Source organism: Echiichthys vipera (genome assembly GCF_963691815.1).
Source record: "Echiichthys vipera genome assembly, chromosome: 15".
In the NCBI taxonomy this organism is placed as follows: Eukaryota; Metazoa; Chordata; class Actinopteri; order Perciformes; family Trachinidae; genus Echiichthys; species Echiichthys vipera.
Window position 1 is genome coordinate 5,395,457 of NC_139840.1, and position 20,509 is coordinate 5,415,965.

Here is a 20,509-nt window from a genome sequence, read left to right on the forward strand (position 1 = left end):
ACAACTGCCAACAACCTTTTGCTCTGATTACTGCTTTGCACACACTGAAGAGGTCGTCACCTGAAACGGTCTTCCCTTCACAGGTGCGCCCTGTCAGGTTCAATAAGTGGGATTTCTTGCCTTATAAATAGGAAGTCAGGTGGATACACAGCTGATAGTCCCACTGAACAGACTGTTAGAATTTGGATTATGGCAAAAAAAAGCAGCTAAGTTAAGAAAAACGAGCGGCCGTCATTACTTTAAGAAATGAAGGTGAGTCAGTCCCAAAAATTGGGAAAACTTTGAAAGTGCATCTACAATTTTCATAGTCCTGAAAATAAAGAAAACTCTTTGAATGAGAAGATGTGTCCAAACTTTTGGTCTATACTGTATATTATACAAAACTCTATTTCAAACATTTATACATAACTTTACGCTATATATTTCAAACGTTTCTACATAACTTTACACTATATATTTCAAACATTTATGCACAACTTTACGCTATATATTTCATACGTTTCTACATAACTTTACACTATATATTTCAAACATTTATGCACAACTTTACGCTATATATTTCAAATGTTTATACATAACTTTACGCTATATATTTCAAACGTTTCTACATAACTTTACACTATATATTTCAAACATTTATGCACAACTTTACGCTATATATTTCATACGTTTCTACATAACTTTACACTATATATTTCAAACATTTATGCACAACTTTACGCTATATATTTCAAACGTTTCTACATAACTTTACGCTATATATTTCAAATGTTTATACATAACTTTACGCTATATATTTCAAACGTTTATACATAACTTTACGCTGTATATTTCAAACGTTTATGCACAACTTTACGCTATATATTTCAAACGTTTCTACATAACTTTACACTATATATTTCAAACATTTATACATAACTTTACACTATATATTTCAAACATTTATGCATAACTTTACGCTATATATTTCAAACATTTCTACATAACTTTACGCTATATATTTCAAACGTTTATACATAACTTTACGCTATATATTTCAAACGTTTCTACATAACTTTACGCTATATATTTCAAACGTTTATACATAACTTTTTGCTATATATTTCTACCATTTATACATAATATTTAGCCAACTATTAATCCTTCTCTACTTCCTCGCTTACTACTTTTAATGCACTCTCATTTGCAACATTTTTTGTTCAGGGTTTATCAAATCCTAATTTCTATTTTCTTAAATGTGTTGAGTTACTCAGAGCACTCCCTGAGGGACCTCAATTTTAATCCTGTCTGAATTTGTCCAGTGACCTGTTTTTGTATCTCCTGTGTTTCCAGGTGGACTTGGGATTTCTCCGATTCGTCACAGCCGTCGGGACACAGGGAGCGATCTCAAAAGAGACCAAGAAGCACTACTATGTTCGCTCATACAAAGTGGACCTGAGCTCCAACGGAGAGGACTGGATCACCGTGAAGGAGGGCTCAAAGCAGAAGGTAATGATGAGTCATTTGTGCTGTAACAACCCTTACCTCTCTAATATTGATGAGTAATGAAGGACTCTGCATTCTAATCAATGGGGAGAGAAGTGTGGATGGCTGAATCAATGTTTTCCAAGGCTGAAAAGGCTTTTTTTTGGCAGCATCCCTAATCTGAGCCTGCCCTTGACTGAAACAAGTGCACTTAAAGTCTCATCAAAATCTGAACACAGGTCTGGAAGTTGTTTTCCTGACATTGGTGCGGGTTTAAATTGATAGCTTCCAGAGTTTCTCATTAAGTGACATATTGATAGAGGTGATACAAACAAACTAGCATCAAACTTATCATGTCAAAGTCTGAGCTACAGTTAAATTGAGCCTGAAGATTTTTCCACGGAGCTAAATTTGGCTTAAGTGCTTCATGTTGAACAGCCAGTCTCAATGTATCTACTGTTTTTGCTCTGCTAGAGCACAACAGCTTGGAAGTTATGTAAAATGACAGTTCAAGTCTAGTGTCTTTGGTCAGGGGTCAAACCAGCTTCTGCTGTTTATTTACAGTCAGCTGATTATTAGACGTCATGTGGCTATTTGCAAACTAGAAACTATGCTAGTTGCATTGGTTAGCTGCTTTCAGTTTGTCTGTGTACCTACTGTATCCGTCCCTATCAAATAAAGCCTTCATTATTTTATTTTTTTATTTAAATAGTAGCATAGATTTTCACCAGAGGAATATACTACTGATACTGTCATACAGAAAATACACCAAACAAATCTCCACACCAGTTAGTTGGACCAGTCCCAGCCTGGTCCTGGTCCAGTCCCAGCCTGGTCAGATGCGTACATGAACTGATGAAGCCTCTTGGATGAGAGGTGAAACGAGCCACTGTCCTGCATGTTTTAGGTTTCTCTCTGCTCTAACACACCTGAGTCTAATGATTTGCTCGTTATCAAGCAGCTGAAGCTCGTCACAGTTTGATTATCGTTAGACTCAGGTGTGTTAGGGTAGGGAGAAACCTAAAACATGCAGAGCAGTGGCTCTCTAGGACTGGAATAGCCCACCCCTGACCTAGACAAATAACCAAGTCCGGTTCCTTTTGACTGAAATTGCTTTCAGGATAACGATGACCTGGACAAATGAGAACTTTCACAGGCTACACCAAACAAAGTTAATTTGTGAGGTACTAACAACACTGCAGCTGATGCTTTCATGTGCATCAGTACAATAGTAAGATACACTGTAGTCATGTGCAACCTAAACATTTCAAACACAGTATTAGCAGTAGTACCAGTAGCAATAGAAGTAGCACTAGTTCTACTAATAGTGGATGTAACAGCAGCAGGAGTAATCACAGTAATAGCAGTAGTAGTAGTGGTGTCAGTGGTAGTAGTGATCACAGTGTAGTGGTAATATCAAGAGTACCAGCGCTCTTTTCGCTACCAATAGAAATCGTAGTTGTGGCAACATTAGAAACTGAAGTAGTAGTAGTGACGCTGGTGGCTTAATAGCAACAGTAATAGTTTCAAAAGCAGTAGGTGCTAAAAGTGGCAACAGTAGTAGTAGAAGGAGATGTATTAATACAGTAGTAATACTTGTTTAGCAGCAGTTGTAGGATTTGCTTCAGTATCAACAGAAGTATAAGTGGCAATGAGTAGCTTTAGTAATAGTAGTAGTTGTAGCCAAGCAATAATAGTGTTAATTGTGGTAATTATGATCGTAATAGCGGAGCTGTAGTACTTTATTACTGGACTCGATCATGAATCTTGTACTTGGAATCAGCTCTTGAGAACTGGTCAACTTGTTCCTGTCTGCTGATTTGGGATCAGTTGTACAGAATTTTGCCTAAAGTCTACACATTGATCAGTTTGATGTTAAGATAAATCAGTTGTATAAATCGATCCCTAACTCATTAATGACTGTATTAGCATTGGCATCAGCACAGGACTCAATGTGCTCTGGACCCGGTGGTAACTTGGCGTCAAGTGCCTTTGGACTCGGCCTTGACCTGGACTGGACTGGACCTGGTTTTGCACTTGACTTGGACTCGATTAAGTCTGTCTTGACTACAGCCCTGAATAATAGTAGTAGTAGTTGTGGCAGTGTCAGTGTCAGTGAAAGTCGTAATACTCATAGTAGAAGTATTGTCTTGTCTTCAGATCTTCCAGGGGTGGCAGCCAGTGTTAGTAAAAGTAGTAGTGATAGTAGTGACAGTGGTAGTAATACAAACATTTCTGTTTTATCAGTAGAGAAAGTAACAAAGTAACAGAAGCACTAATTTCGCCAATTATTTTTTTCTCGTCTTCAGATCTTCCAGGGTAATCACAACCCAACAGACGAGGCTCGCTCCTTCCTCCCCAAACAGACTCTGGCCCGCTACATCCGCGTCCGCCCCATGTCCTGGGAGCAAGGCATCTGCATGCGCTTTGAGGTCTACGGCTGCAGGACGTCAGGTAACGTTAGCAAACACTTCCAGCACACAAACTTGCGTTATACAGTGAATACTATGAGGCTACGCTCCCTTTTCTGAAACATTTTCTAAGTTTTTACAAAGAGACATGTTGTTATGTAGACATTACATGCACTTTCCTGACCAGGGATGTATTTATACACACATTAAGGGCGCACTCACACTGTCCTTCCGCACCCCGCCCCAGCCCGTTTGTACTCACACTGCCTGGGCCTCGCGCAAATGCTTCTTGCTGCCTATACGTCATCACGCCATAACACGTCACACGCATTGATTGACGTCATCATGATGCGTCGCTTTGTTTACAAATCTTACCATAGACCACAGAGTTTTTGTGCGTCTTGTCGACTGTTCTTGAATATTCTCATCGACCAAATCTGCAGTAAACACTCCACCTCCGCATCACACCAACGTGAACCTTTCACCGCCATTGTTGTTGTTGTTAAATGTCCGCGCATGGTCCCTCCTTCTATTTTCTATGTCCGAACAGGCGCACATACCGCTACCGCCTTAGGCCTCGTGCTCGTACACGTGCGCATGCTCGTGCTCGTACAAGTGCAAACGGGCTCTACAAAAGCCCACCTCTCTCAGGTCCGCAGTTATGCACGGAGCCGGTGCACTCACACTCCTTAAACGCACTAGGCTTTAGCTGAAAAACCTGTTTTGGCCCGGTGCGGAGGGACAGTGTGAGTGCGCCCAAAATGTGTCTTAATCGATGGAATAGATAAAATAGCGTTAACACCTCATGGGACAAGGAAATTACTTTTGCACATTGTGAATCAAACTTGGATCTTATAGGCTGTAGGGTGAGGACCTTCTGGTGCTCACTGTTGATTTAGAATAATCCTGGCTTCTAAGGTGAGCGTAAAGTCCCACAGAAGGCTTCCATTATTCTTTACTGAGGAGCAGAGGAAAATCCTGCGGCCTCATTACTCATCCTAAAATATAAACCTCAGTCCTTGATGTGCTACAAGCAATTCTTCGTGGGAGACCTCCGTAACGTAGATATTAGGCTCTTACTCATAGGAGCACAGGCTGTAGAGCGCTAGACAGGTGATTCAGGAGATGTAATGACACAACTGGGAGAGTGTACTGAACGTGCAGCGGGACTATCATTCACTCCAGCACCTGTAGCCATCACCGTCATCCTCATTTTGACCTACATTTAATCTAACTTCTGTATTTAATCCTAAAGAAAACTCCTGATCCAAATCAGGCAGTTTAAATAAGTTGGAGGAGGACATTTGGTACTCAGGGATATGGACACACACAGACAGCACTGTCGGGGGTTTCCATAAAAAAAACACTGAGTGGCTGTAAATTCACATTATGGAGGAATGTATGTCCTCAGGAGCTGTTGTTAAGCCCCAGTTATAACTCTGGAAGCATGTGTCAACTACAAATATATATCACACTGAGACCTCGACCGGATATTAGATCTAGCTTGTTGTGGATAATGGATTTAAATCGTCTCGCAGTGACGTGTCCACATATTTTACAGTTTAATTAAGTTTTTTTTCTTCCGAGAAAATGAAAAGCACAGCTATTGTCTCTCAGTTATCCAGTAATTATCCCAGTATATCCCCTTATACTGGAACAACACACTGGCCTTGTTGAACAACAGACTGTCTTATAGCCTCAAGGTCACATGCTGCATTCTCTTCAGACCTTCAACCTCCAGTATTCTCCCAAAAAATAACTGCAACCAGCAGCTTCCTGACTTCTAATAATGTGAACTCAAATAATATTGACTAATATATTCAGTTTCAGTGTTAAAAATAACCTGGATGACTGTGTTTACGCGGGGGCTTGTTGCTACAGGTAGCTACAGAAGATAAACATGAGGTTTTTCAAATCAAGGGTATGAGAATAAACAACCCAGGTTCCAGGATTAAATGTTGTATTTGTACACTTCTGCAAATCACAGATGCGTTGAAACTCAACATTTCTGAAACACTGCAACCTGTTCTCATCCCCTAATCGTCATATAAAGACGAGCGGTTACCAACACGTGGTTACAAACATGTGGTGACAAACACGTGACAAAACTCAGACAAAAACTATTTCTTCTAAACAGTCTCTGCTACGGTTTTGGCATCCAAACTACTTGGCAGGGTTTAGGAAAAGATCGTGGCTAGGGTTAGAATAAGCATGTCTGTTGTGTAATTATGTTTCACTTTCACACGGGAAGAGACGTGAACCTCGGTCTGCTTGGTAAAAGTCCAGTGTGTGTGTTTTAAAGATTAGTTTTTTGGCAGTTTTTCAAGCTATATAGGACAGACAGGAAATGGGATGAGAGATAGAGGGGGAGACCTGCAGCAAAGGGCCGCTGGTCAGAGTCGAACCTGCGGCCCTTTGCTGGACCTTCAGCCTCTTTGCATGGAGCGCCTAACCACTCAGCCACCGGCCGCCCCGATTTAAGTGCGTCTGTCCCAACCATCCATCCTGAACTCCTCCATAAGCGGAGTTTGAGGCTTGTTGTACTACTGCACCTGACTTCCAGAGTGCGTGCTCTGTAATATTGACACGGATGGTGTTTCCATTGGAGTCTCGTGAAATTTTTTTTTGATTTGTGACGATTTGGGGTAACAGCCTTGGTCCTTGTTAACTTCCTGTCAGCTGATGTCATTCAAAGACACTGCCACAGGAAATAAACTGGGACACATTTAGAACGGTCATGCTTACAATTGTGAAATGGTGTGCAGGCCTCTACATATGGATTTGACTCAGCGGGGGGACACGTCCTCAGCCTGGCTCTACTTTGAAGATGACTTTGAAACAAGAACTCTGTCTTTCTATAATTTACCTCACGATCATCGATATGAAAGATTAAAAAAACGTGTGATAACCACTCTCCAGAGCTGTAAAGTTCCTCCTCACGACATTATAAACCAGCATTGCCTTCTAACTGATTGATCTGGCACTGGACTTCCTGGATCATATTCCATTGTGTCATTGGTATCTGAAGCAACTCTGCCCTTTTTGAATTGCTTCAATCTTACGTTGTTCCTCATGTGTGCTTATACAAAAGCTACATCTTTCCATGTCCAAGCGAACTCCTTCCAGACGTGATAAATGAGTCTCTGGTGTTTTCAGTCTTGAGTTTGCAGCAGCACCCAGAGGGCATCGACTAAAACTGCTGACTAAAGCTGTGACAAGATAAAGATGGCAGCAGTACGCCTCTCAGAAGTCTCTAATCCACCACTGTTAACCCCCCCCCCCCCTCTCTCCCTCTGTACAGACTACCCCTGTTCAGGGATGCTGGGGATGGTGTCTGGCCAGATCTCAGATGCTCAGATCAGCGCTTCTTCGTACGCCGACCGGGGCTGGGTGGCTGAAAACGCCCGCTTATTGACGGGGAGATCGGGCTGGACCGGGCAGCAAACCAAGCAGCCCTTCAGAAACGAGTGGCTACAGGTCAGTTTAATATTGACCTTTGAAAGTTTAATGATGGGGAATCAGTGGGTCACATTGTCTGCCCGTTCAGCTGCTTGTCATTTAGTTTGTCTGTTGAGTCAAACCAAATCTTATTTTTCCTCTGGCAGGTGGATCTGGGTCAGGACAAGATGGTGAGCGGCGTGGTGATCCAGGGAGGGAAACACCGCGACAGGAACGTCTTTATGAAGAGGTTTAGGGTGGGACACAGCCTGGACGGAGAGGAGTGGACCATCGTCAAGGAGGACAACACCACTAAGCCCAAGGTATTACTACTATAATATATATATATATATAATGTTATTGAGATATGAAATGACCTATATGGGGATAGAAGCTTTTGGTCGTAAAGCCCAGCCCTAATGTTTGACGACTGACAGATTAACAAAAAGGAAATTACACAGGAGACAGATAAAAGACTGTTGACATGAAAACAAATCTCTGCAGTCATCTGTAATTGCTGGAAAGCCATCAGACAGACGCTCGACCGGCCGCGATGAAATGTTGAAATGCACCCAAATTATAGACTGCTCCATATGAACTCTGCTGTGTGTTCGATGCTTTTGTCTGATGCACTCAATAAAACCTTGACATGAGGAACGCTTTAAAAGGGAAATTGACTAAGAGCAAATAATATTACATAGGGCCATGAATAGAGCTCAACAAAGAAATAAAGGCTTAATATGTGAATAAACCGTGTGTATGTGTGTGTGTGTGTGTGGGGGGGGGGGGGGGGGGGTATAACATTTATTTATTTATCTATCACTTCGCTTTCTGATGGATTGATTCTTCTTTCGTTCATTCACTGAGGCTTTGTATTGTCCCACCGAAGCATGTCAGAGGTCCCACGTGCTGTTTTATCTTCTGCAGTTAAACTTGTTGATAGGTGTAGTTTATAGCATTCATTATTTCTTTATCCATTATCTACCTGTAAACACTATTTATACCTTTGTAAGACCCCCACAAAAAAAAAACATGATATGTAAAATCACCGGCCCGTACCTGAATGAATTGGAGTTACTCATTAACATCTGTTCAACTGCCACGATCCAGATGACACAAGAGAGGAGCTGAAGGAAACATTAGTTGCATCCAAGCCACAGCAACTTCCTGGTTGCTCCAATTTGTCCAGGTGTCATAATGGAGAAATTTCTCATTGACCCCCATGGTAAATAGGCCGTTTTCACAGCATAATTAAACCTATTTAAGGCCTGGTAAAAAAAAAAACCATTCTAGTCTGTGTGTTTAGGTCATATCTCCATGGCAACACTGAGGGAGGCTAGTTTTTCATTTATTGGAGTTTAAAGTTTATGAATAATTAGGTGCTTGGCTTCTTTAGTGACAGTTAGCCGCTGGCCCTCACTTCTCCTCGGAGGCTAGTCGTCAGGATTAGCATGCTAACTCCGTCAACTTGACCTGGACCGCTGTCATTCGTGTGGTGGTGTTACTATAAGTGACAAGATGGTTTGCTCTTCGATCTACTGTAGAAGTAGATGCTTTAGGAACACAAGGTGTTAGCTCTGTTATGCTAATCAAAGAGTCCCACTTGCGCCAAGACTTGCAGATGCTAAACTGGAGCACCAGAAGGATTCAGTCTATTAGCATGGTACCTTGTTGAATATCAGTTTAAACCATAGATCATAAATGCTGGTTGCCTGCACTTCACTCCCGTGTTCTCGGCTAGAGGCTGACTCCCATTCCTTCCCGGAAAAAAAACTCAGCAGTGACTCCTACTCCTGTTTATCTAGTAGCCTAGCGTGTGCTGTTAGCCTAGCTCCCGGGCCTGCCCTTTTTGGAAAGCGGAAAGGAGGAGGAGTCAAAGTATGACAAGATGACGACTCCCATAAGCGAGTACGATCGGATCAAGTTATGGTCGCATTACAACTATTATGCTTTAAAGCCCTGGGTTTCACCTGTCAGGAATCAAAGCTGCTGTCCTCTCATGTTGTTGGAGGTTGTTAGCCCTAGCCCTATGCAGCCCGAGAGGAACACTGCAGGCAGCACTCAGGGCTAAAAAGCCTAATCACCTCCTCCGTGTGTTTTTAGCTGGGGAAAAAAATCAATCAGACAATCAATCAAAGGTATAAGATAAGATAAGCTTTTAGTAATCCTTCATCGAGGGGACATTCAGGCTCTGTAGCAGCAAGACAGAAATATACAACCTTATTTATCATCAAGTATCACGGAAAACTTCTCGTAAGCTTTGTAGCTGTTCACCTGGATCTGCCTTCATATTCAAATGTGAACAAAACGGAAGAAGAAGTATTGTGCGGTTAACACGAGAAGTAATGGAACAAATAAGGAAAAGAAGATGTAAAGACAAAGCAGGTGATCTTTTCATTTATTTATTCAGCTCTGAAAATCTTAGATCCCAGCAGTCTCGGTCTCGGTCTCGGTCTCGAACCTCTCGTGGTTTACGTAACTTTTATTCTGATCCTCAAGAGGAAACTCATGTCGCTGGTGTGGAGACCCCACTTCCTCCCCCGTTGGTGCGACATCCTCCTCTATGTGTTCCAGATGGCAGAGCGGAGGACGAGGCCGGCCGTCAGACTCCTGCTGATTTACTGCAGACGGAGATCTGAATGCTCCTCAGTCCCCTCCTCGCTGCTTCTCTGTGCTCTGTTTCAAAGGCTGTTTTTTTTATTTTTCAAAAGACGAGGCCGGAAGGCTCAGTGAGGCCCTGCCCGGTACATGCGTTCATACATGCACTGGTTCGCACATGGACTCACCGCATATGCTCATACATAAATATGAGAGCGTATGTACTGTGGGAGACTGGACTGTTGGTTGTCTTACCCTGAGCATAAACACCAGTCCTTGAAAATGAGCGCTTTGATTGTATAAAGTACTTTCATAAATCTCAAACTGTAACTGTTGTTAATTGAGCTGGACTTTATTAAATGTTATTATTTATCCCTCGACAGTAGGTCCGTCAACTCTGCTATAGGCTAATTGGAAAGGCTTGGGGTATGAAGTGCATTAACATTGGAAAAATACCAAAATACTGTGTACTTTAAGTCATTATTGCTTAAAATGAATTAGAGTATGAGTGTGGTTTTGCCACATTGTCATCCCATGTGGTGGTATGCATTAAAAACATTTTATTTTACACGTCCATAAATTCTGCTATGCAACAACAACACAACTGTATTTGTCAACGGGAAATGCTAAAGAATTAGCGATTGTTCCCGTGCAGACTCAAATCTCGGTGTGTTTGTCATAACTCTGCCTTTTGAACACGCGGTCCCATCCCGGCTACACCCATAATGCCACACTGCAGCCTGTGATACATCAGGCCAAAGGAAACCTCAGCACTTCAGACAGGCACGAGGGCTTTTGGTGTTTGGTGTCCCACCACTTGGCTCCCAGTGTGACGGAAACTATTTTCATCTGTGCTGCTTCCATGTTGGACATATGAAAGGACGTGACTCTGGTTCTGATTTCCTGGCTTTTGTCTTTGTTTCCTCCTTTTATTTTGTTTGAGCTTTTTTATCGAACCGGCCGATGCTTGATTAGAAGCAGACTTATGTGTAATTGTTTGTTTTATTTGTGTTTGGCTCTGTGGATGGGTTTTATAGCGCAACGAGTGCTGCGACATTTCAACAACGGCAGGAACGAGCAGTCAGATTTGACTGTGATTTACCACTCTATCATTTGCCTTTGATGGAAAAACTGCTTTAAGGCCTCAGATTTCCTTAGGTTCAGTGGAATAAATGAGTCCTTACCTCTGAAAAGCACTTCTTCTATGAGCTATGTGACATCAACACCAAGGATTTGCAGCTTTAAATGACACAGAGGTTGCCAACTTTAGTTTAGAGCCTCATTACTCAAACAATTATGTCAGTGTGAAACTATTTATAAGAATCTTTATAAGTGTTTTAATTGGCATATTTTTTGCATCTGGCAAAAACTTGTTAAACTCAAGTAAAGTACAATCAGGCCCTGACGTGTCTCCGTCTGTCCTCTGCCTCAGATATTCATCGGGAATCAGAACCACGACACCCCAGAGCTGAGGTCGACGGGTCCACTACTGACCCGCTTCGTCAGGATCTACCCGGAGAGAGCCACCAACGAGGGCCTGGGCCTCCGACTGGAGCTGCTGGGCTGCGAGCTGGACGGTGAGCTCCATTTACCAACAACAACAACGGTGTCCGCGTTTACTCAATAGAAAATGTGTCTCAAAGAATGAACTCTCAGGCAACTCTTGTCTATCCTGTGTCTCTAAATGATCATCTTTAAAACTCAGAAGGTGATTTCGTGAAAATCATAACATGCTTTGGTCATTTTAGAGCTCCTGAATAGCGAAATATATCAATTTAAGAAGACTCAACGTAATGCCTGAAATGTAGGATGTTAAATATTTGCTTGTCCACATTCGGCCCTGTAATGCGACCTGCCTGGTTGTATGATATATTTCCACGTGAATATAATGTTATTCCCGCAAAATAGGTGCATCTAAAATGACACTTGGTTCAAGAGAGAGCCTCCCTCTTGTCTTTATATTCCGTTTATTTTATAATGGTGGCAGGACACGTACAAGACACACTTAGTCTGGGAGAGAGGAGCAGAGACAGCGGGTCTAAGCTGTGCTCCAGCCCTGCTAACAAAGCTTTGCTGATTCTGTGATAAACACACTTAATGTTCTGTCAGTTCTTCACAATAAAAGTCCCCCCGTTGTTTTGTCATTTACATTTTCTTTTTAACGAAACTAAAAAATGTAGAAATGTCATGAGCAGTAATAGGACTACAGCTGCTGAAAGCCAATATGAAAGAGTAATAGAGCAGAGAAAGTACAAAGACGGAGAGATGATGGGACGACAAAAGTCGCATTTAAATCGGAAAACAAGGTCGAAACAGACGCGCCAAAGCAGTTTCACGCGCCCCTTTATGCTTCTGGTCTGGGTTAGGTGTACTTCAAAAAAGGCAAACATCAGATGCTTTCAGTTTGTTTGAGCCTTAAAGCGAAGAGAACAAGTATAAACCGGATCAAATGAAACTACTTAACTGTCATTTCCAAGGAAATGCAATATATAAATATAAGAAGTTGTTCCTTGGCCCTGTTTGCTCAGCACCACTGAATTGTAGCTTCTGTAAGGGTTGTAGGGGTTATCTACTCAGATGTTATTCTTAACAAACATTGTGATTGGGCCTATGGACTCTTTCTATGGAATAACATTGTTCGGCAACAGCCTGGTTCCTTGTTAACTTCCTCTCACTGGTGTCATTCACATACACTGTAACACGAAATAAAATGGGACCCATTTTGAATAGGTCTATATGTAAAGCATCCTTGGATCCTATTATGACTATGATTGCATAGATGCATGGATCAAGTGGCTGACACAACTGAATTTTGGAGGTACCACGGATAGCACCACCTTATTATAATAGTGTTTTCCCTGCGCTGAGTAAAATTGAAATTCCAACGTAAAATCGTCCCATGGTCTTTTTCGACACTTGCACACATCAAATAAGCCATCGAGACAGTTTATAAACTAGTATAAACTTCTAAAAGAGAAATCCGGTAGAGTTGCTAACAGCGGGACATGGCTAACATTGATTAGCTTGGGGCATTACAGCGATGGCATTAAAAAAAAAAAAATGTAAGCACCGATACTGCTTAAAATAACAGCAAACCTCTGCAGAAACATGAGAAGAGTCCTTACACATAAAACAAAGCAGCAACAACGTGGTTAGTGAACCCAGAGTTTATTAAAAGTGTTTTAAAGACTTACCTACCGGCCCCTGTACCAGCTTCTCTCATAGTAAAGTCCATTCATATGGGTTACCAAAGTCAATCGAAAAGGAAGGAGCCCATTGGTGCTTTTTTTATGTGTAGGGTCTCTTCTCATGCTGCTGCAGAGGTTTGGTGATATTTTGAGCAGTATTAGTGGTTAAAAAAAGCTGTTTTAATGCGTTCCCCGTGTTACCCTGAGCTAATCGGTGTTAGCCACTTCCAGCTGTTAGCGACTCTACCAGATTTCTCCGTTATTAGATCATACACTGAAAAAACTGTCTCGATGGCTTATTTGATATATTTAAGTGTCGAAAAAGACACTAGATAGATAGACTTTGTGCATATTAGGGGTGAAAGAAGGGAGAGGAGAAGAGAAAAGAGAGGGAAAAGTGTGGGAAAAGTGTGGTATTTGAAGCAGCTTGCCTGTGTCTGTCCCAGATGAACAGAGAGTCACAGGAGACGCTTCAATCCGACTGTTGAGAGCTCATACACACACACACGTACACACTCCACAAAGATGCATAAATGAGATAGAGACAAGCCCACCCTTATCTTTCCACACGCACAAACATACACCTTAGCGATCATGTCCAATTATCCAAATCACAGGCTTCTCGCACCTTTGTGCTCACTGCAGCAGTTGATCCCTTCATTAATGTACATAATGATAAAGCTTTGACCTCAAGTGCTCTTATCACATAAACAAGCTGCTATTAAATCCTATTATATATATATTAAGGGCCTTTTTGGATGTAAAGTGCTACATCTAAGACCTCTTAACCAGAAGTTCATTTAGAGTTATTGAACAACTCACTATTCAAAAAGTGTGTTTGTTGATTCATCACGCTGCGTGGGAAAGTGTCTTCCTGTTTCTACGAAAACATCAAGATGCCATCTCAAGCTTACAAGAGGGAAATAACAAGCTGCAGATCAGTTTCAGCGGTGTAATCAGGTTCCTTTTTGTTTGTCGCTGATGCCGCTTCAAGCTCTGAGTTAATTCACCGACTTACATCCACGCTGTTGTGAGAGCAAACCTGCGTCCCACTCAGAACGCCGCAAACACGTTTCCTTACATAGTTTAATTACATGCAGACCATCTGGGATTTTTCACATAGCCTGCATATGCTAATTCAAGTTCAATTTGCTTAATTTCCATAAAAGCACATCACCAGACATCAGCTGCACGGTGGAAATTAACAAGATACAAGAGTTTCTGTCATTATTACTTTGGTCCTTGATGGGAAACAAGAGAGCCGGCTCTTCAGTCTTCCAGACAAAATCAAGACACTTGAGTTTTGCAGGATTGACAATGAGAGTCTGGTATTCACCCCCTAATTTCTCTTTCTCCAAATGAGTCGCAATTATCCTGCACAAATAAAGCCAAAGGTGTGATTAGGCTTCAGGTGTTATTACAAATTATTGATGCCTCTTACGTATATTTCATTTTTAGTTTTTCATATATGTCACGCTGGGGCGATAAAAGCTGTAACCTGCTTGGCTTCTCATTATTTCTCAGTACCTTTTTAAGGAGCCCCATCAAATAAATTAGGGTATAAGAAGTTTCTTTTGCTCGTTCCTCAGTTTTCTATTTCCACCGCACCTTAGAAACGGCGAAGGTCAGGTTCATTAGACCGATAATTGATTAAAAAGCGACAGGTTTGAAAGAGTTTTCCCTTGAAAAGCATGTGATGAGACACAGAGGGTCTGAATTACAGCGTAGCAGTGAGCAGCAAAGCTCCAGCCTGGAAACCAGACAAATCTGCAGACATGTGTCATTCGCTCTGGCTGGTACGTCTGGCCCCTCTCCCATCCAAACAGATTTACAGCCGACCAAGACGATGACTGACAGAGGAGCATCGCGGTTACTGAACGTAACCAGCAGCAGCTTATCAGGCTCACAAAACTCAGATCAAACTGTGAAACTAGGCAGCTCTGATCAAATATGAATCAAGATTCTGTTACTCTATTGTCTTTTTCTCGCTTCAAATGTTTTCAGAAACACATTTTAGTGTACTGTTTAGTTGTACTTTGAAAGTTTGTGACCTGACTGCTTCTCTTCCCCTGCTTCAAAATGAATCAAGCACTGCCTCAACTTAGTCGCTGCGATTGGTTGTAGGTCTATCCAATTGCACCCCGAGGCATTTTGCTCTGCACTACTGATAACGCCCCTTGGAAATTCAAAATGAACTGAGTTTCCAGACTAAAACGCATCGGTGATTTGGACGGTGCCATTTTAGTTTAGTTCCTTTTTCTTGTTATTTGTCTGGTAATTATCCGCATTTTTCTATTTTAGTAGGTTACTGTTCACCGTTGGCAAATAGTCTCTCAAGTCTCATTTTTTGAATACTAGTCCCTCAGCGGGGACTATTTGACGGGGACCAACTCCTTTTGTAGAAAGAGAAGTTCACTTCCTGAGCTTCTAAAAATGTTCTTGGGTTCCTTGAAAATGAAAAAACTCATGCAACAAGCACAAGAGGATGTACTTGCATAAAGACTGTAGAACATTGCTCTGGTCTAAAATGAGCCATTACACCAACGCCTATGGACATACATACACTCAACATCACTGGGTATATGTTATGTGTAATAGATAAAGTGTGACTTGGTTATACTTCGTCCCCATGTCTCAACTTTTTTCACTTCACTGATCTTTCTGTCCACTTAATTGACTGAAGGTCGGCTTGTACGTGCAAAGGCCAAAAACAAATGACGTTTTATCCGTCTCCCTTTCCAGACATCACAACTACGGCACCTCCCACCACGGCCATCGCCTCTACACTCCCCTTGACCACGTTTGGAGCGACCACCACGGCGCCGATCACCATCCCCGGCACGACCCCGGTAACGGAGTGTGAGGAAGGACAACAGGACTGCGGCAGCGAGACGGAGGCTCCTGATGACTACGACACAGTGACGGGTAAGCTTCTTTTTCTTTGCTATGTTCCTCTTCTGTAGTTTTTCTTTCTGTATTTATGATTTTATTCATGCAGCACTCCCTAAAAAGTTACAATGTGCTTCGGAGGCAAAGCTATATAAGTCAAAAATGCTGAAACAAGGAATTTTGCATTAGAATAATTTGTGCGGGTCTGTTTTAAAAAGTTATACAACACTCACACGTGCCTTCGTTCTTTGACTTAACCATGCAGCGCTCATCTCTTTCATGTCTATGAAAGTGTCTCTTCTTGATTATGAAAAGTCTCCCTTATCTTCCCTCTCGCTGTAGAAGTTTTGACTGAAATGGGATTTTTTCCTGTTCGCCTTGCTCCATCCATGTCCAAAATTCTCCTTTATCTTGTTTTTTTACTGTCATATTTAATCAAAGACGTCCGATTCCCCAAACTTGGACTGGGAATGTAAAGATCTCCTCTGAAAAACATCCACTGCATAATTTGGATTTCTAGTTTTGTTCTTTTCTGAGCTGCTGTGCAACCCTATCGCTATTGCTTTCATGTAAACTGAGGTGTATTGGGTATGTGTTGGCATCTGTGTGGGCGGGAACCAACAACCTGACCTTTGACCTCTCTCTGACTGTCCCATCTGTTTATAGCAGGAGGCACCACGGCGGTCGACCCCATCATGGACTTCATACCAGGTGAGGATGTCCGCCGCAATCTGCTTCCATGTTCTCTACTCATCCTTCATTTATTCCCACTCATCTTCTTTTTTCTTTCTCTACCTTTCATCCCGTCTTCCCTTCTCTGTACGGTAACTTTAACAGTCGAGGTGAACCATTTCACAGGCACCTGTACACACAAATGTGCCACTTCGGGGTTTCCAGATCAGTGCATTAGTTCAGCCGATGGTCCCATCATTCAGTGTCACGGGGACTACTCACCGCCGTCACAGACAACAATGAAAGCAGCTTTCATGGGAGTAAATGGCTTTTTCATCGCCCCAGTTCACAAATGAGACTTTAGCCCGGTGCTGCTCAGCCCTGACATGACTGAGCTGCAGAGAGAAATGCTGATACATTCGGTCGAGGAAGCCACCTGCGTTGTTTTGGATCGTGTGTTTTTGGAACAGAGAGAATCACAGAACAGAGATGAAGAACGAATGAAGTAACAGCACAACACAGATCTCTCGTTCTTAAATCAATGAAACTTGGTTTGTCTAAGGTTTGTCAAAAAACAGATGGTTACTGCAATAATACAATAGCTTGACACGTAGTAACAGGTACATTTCTGGTACGAGGAGGGAAATAAAGAGTTGGAAACACCAACACTTGTAGTGTATAGAACAATTCGCGTTTCGGCTGGTGGCCTTCATCAGGATCATCATGAAATACATTACGCAGATTTAAATAGGGAAAGTATGGAAAGGGGAACAAAGAGGTAAAAGAAAAAATACTAGATCACACTAAAAACATGAAGCAATGTCCGCCTGCAGCTCCCTTTCACAGGTCTTGTGTTTTTGAGTGTTTTCTTCCTGAGACCGTTTCATTTTAAGGATTTCTAATGGCCTAAAGAGGTGACAATAACCAATGTTTCACAAGCTAAGCCTTTATTGATCCCCAGAGGTGGCAGCAGCACAAAGAGAGACACAAGCATAGATGAATAGAGAAAAGGGCACAGTTAAATAGAAATCAATACATAATTACAAGTATATAAAGTAAAAATAAGAATAGAATAACATTATGACATGATGAAAACAAGGAGACAGCAAGGACAATAAAGAATAAAGAGAAAAGCAATTCATGTAGCATGAATTATGTTTTGCTTTGATCATCGTGACTTCAGATTTATCTTCAGCCTCCAGTTTGGGGTCGGGCAGCACGGCATCATTCGATTTAACACCGTGGAACGTCGACGTGAAGTGAACCGCAAGGGTTACGTTTAGGTAAGAAAAGGTGACGGTTAGGGTGAGGCATCAAAACAACTTGGCTAAGGTACGAAAAAAGGTTTTGGAAGTGGGTGCAATAGCTGAAGGAGAAACCCGGTGTTCCCGAAAGCCACCCATTCAAAAAGATCGCCGGATATTTGGCCCAATTAAAGGAGCTGGTACTCCAGAAATACACACAGACGCACCACCAGCCCATTTCAATTTGCACTGCCTCTGCCTCTGAGCACGCACCGTTGGAACTCATTAACTATGTCAGAAAATCCCAACTCACCAATCAAATGGTACTATCTGTTATGGGCGGGCGTAACTGTTGACGACAGAGATGCGCCGTTGAAGTCCTCGCCTTGTTCTTTGCTCTGATTGGTCGTAGTCAGTCGTGATGTTATCCAATTGCGTGCAGTGGTATTTTAAAATGCATGCGTTGGTGCCACGCCTCGGGTTGGGAAGTTCTATCGCTCGTTGCCAGACCCTACGTCTTTATAGATGTGGTTCTGGCTTCCAGGCTTAGACATTGAGGTTGGTGGGGCTGCATACGGTGCACATTTAAAGCCTAATGGAGTGCTTTGTTTTTGTCACCTGCCTAGCACCATTTCACAGCTTATCGTGCCTCGTGAATACACCGAATTCAATTTATTTCGGAGGAACCTGCCAAGCGCAGGAGGAGGGGAGGAAGGATAGTAGCAGCGACAGAGAGACAAAGACGGGGAGAGCCTGCGAGAGGAATAAATAGATGAGACAGACAGGGAGAGTAGAAGAGAAGAATGGAGTGAGAGCTGGTGAGAGAGAATAGAGGCCTCATGGGTCTCAATTAGCTGAGTCGAAGCATTGCGTGAAGACAGCTTGGGGTTACAGGGGAGGGTTACCGGCTTCACGGTCATCTCTGCATCCTATTAGCCTCTCAGAAAACAACACGTCCAGACCTTCAGAGATTCCTGCATTCATTTGGATGCTGTGGTGAACCGCTGCCGCCAGTCGACTGCTGGCACAGACAGAGAGGAGGAAGGGAAATGTTTGTTTTTTTTCTGTTTGGGTTTTTTTTTTTCCGAGGGGCCACATCTGCATGTTGGTGGCACCACGCCTTTCTGCGTGGAAGGTCCTGCCGTTCCTCTCTTGATGTCCTGATCCCAAACATCTGTACGCGTTGGCGCTGTTTTCTATCAGCGGTGACGTCTCAGTTCCTGTGCTCCGACCAGGCTGTGGAGGGAAGTGCCCCGCAGCGCTGTGCAGCATGTACAACTGTCTCTCTCTGCCTTTCTCAACCTGTTCCATCCACACAAGCCTTTTGTTTGGCACGATATGTTTTCCACAAGCTATACAATTTATACCGCGTGTACAATACAACAGGAACAGCTTTCTAATATTGATGTTACAAGACTTTCCTCCTCAGGCTGTCTCCTCTCCCCCGTCTAAACTGGAGCCAATTTAGCGGCTGAACACCGCACACGATCATAGTTTTTAGCCTGGGTGTACAATGTCTGAGAGGTGCCTGAGTATTATGTGAAGTCATTATAAAACGGACCCCAGCAGCTCATAATAGTACTTTGTACGTGTTGTCGGGCCATGTCCAAAGGCAAAAGTCTTGCTGTTCCAAATGGGGATCACAGCAAACTCCTGGCTGCAGAGAAATTGTTTGGGACGCAGACAATCAGTCGAGCATTTCTATTTGAAGTGAAATTCCGTTGTAAAATCATCCCGGGGTCGTTTTCAGCAAATACACTCATCAACTAAGCCATCGAGACAATTTTCTCATGTAACAACTATTAACAGAGAAATCGGGTAGACTCGCTAGCAGCCGAATGTGGCTAACTCTGATTAGCTCAGGGCAGCACGGTGAATGCATTAAAACGTCTTCTTTAACTACTAATACTGCTCAAGGTAACGTCAAACCTCTGCAGTGGCATGAGAAGAGTCCTTACAAATGAAATGAAGCACCAATGGGCTCCTTCCTTTTGGATTATATTTGGTCATCGCCTTAAATGGACTTTCATAACACTCTTTTAATGAACTCTGGGTTCACTAACTATGTTGTTGGTGCTTTGTTTTCTGTGTAGGGACTCTTCTCATGCTACTGCAGAGGTTCGGTGTCATTTTCAGCAGCATTAGTGGTTAAAAAAGACGTTTGAAGGCCTTCACCGTACTGCCCTGAGCTAATCAGTGTTAGCCACATCCGGCTGTTAGCGTCTCTACCAGATCTCTCTGTTAATAGTAGATATAATAGATGAGCGCATTTGCCGAAAAAGCCCCTGGGATGATTTTACACCGGGATTTCCCTTTCACACAGTGAGGCCTCGACTGTGACTCCGCAAAATAAGATGGCATAAAAACTACTTAAGTTAGGTGCAGTAAAAGATCATGGTTTGGGTTCAAATAAGCATGATTGTAACTGTAGTTTAATCTTTCTGCCCAATCGGTGCCCTTTGGATGTTGTAACTCGTCATGATCAATGTCAGACCATTACGTTTATTTTTTGCATTCGTTTTTAATGACAAATACTTCATAGAATAGAATAGATTAGAATTACTTTAATGATCCCAGACTGGGAAATTATTATATAACAGCAGCA

At 42.4% G+C, this 20,509-nt stretch overlaps 1 protein-coding gene across 1 annotated transcript in view; it reads left to right on the forward strand.

Annotated features, from left to right (window-relative positions):
* The window catches only part of LOC310958311 (neuropilin-1a-like), a 90,827-nt gene that overhangs the window by 63,573 nt on the left and 6,745 nt on the right, over window positions 1-20,509 (forward strand). Inside the window, exons 7-13 of the mRNA XM_083929205.1 lie at window positions 1,333-1,488; window positions 3,774-3,918; window positions 7,177-7,352; window positions 7,481-7,636; window positions 11,344-11,488; window positions 15,842-16,024; window positions 16,655-16,699. Of these exons, the coding sequence (XP_083785331.1) occupies window positions 1,333-1,488; window positions 3,774-3,918; window positions 7,177-7,352; window positions 7,481-7,636; window positions 11,344-11,488; window positions 15,842-16,024; window positions 16,655-16,699 (1,006 nt within the window). The remainder of the gene's footprint in view (window positions 1-1,332; window positions 1,489-3,773; window positions 3,919-7,176; window positions 7,353-7,480; window positions 7,637-11,343; window positions 11,489-15,841; window positions 16,025-16,654; window positions 16,700-20,509) is intronic.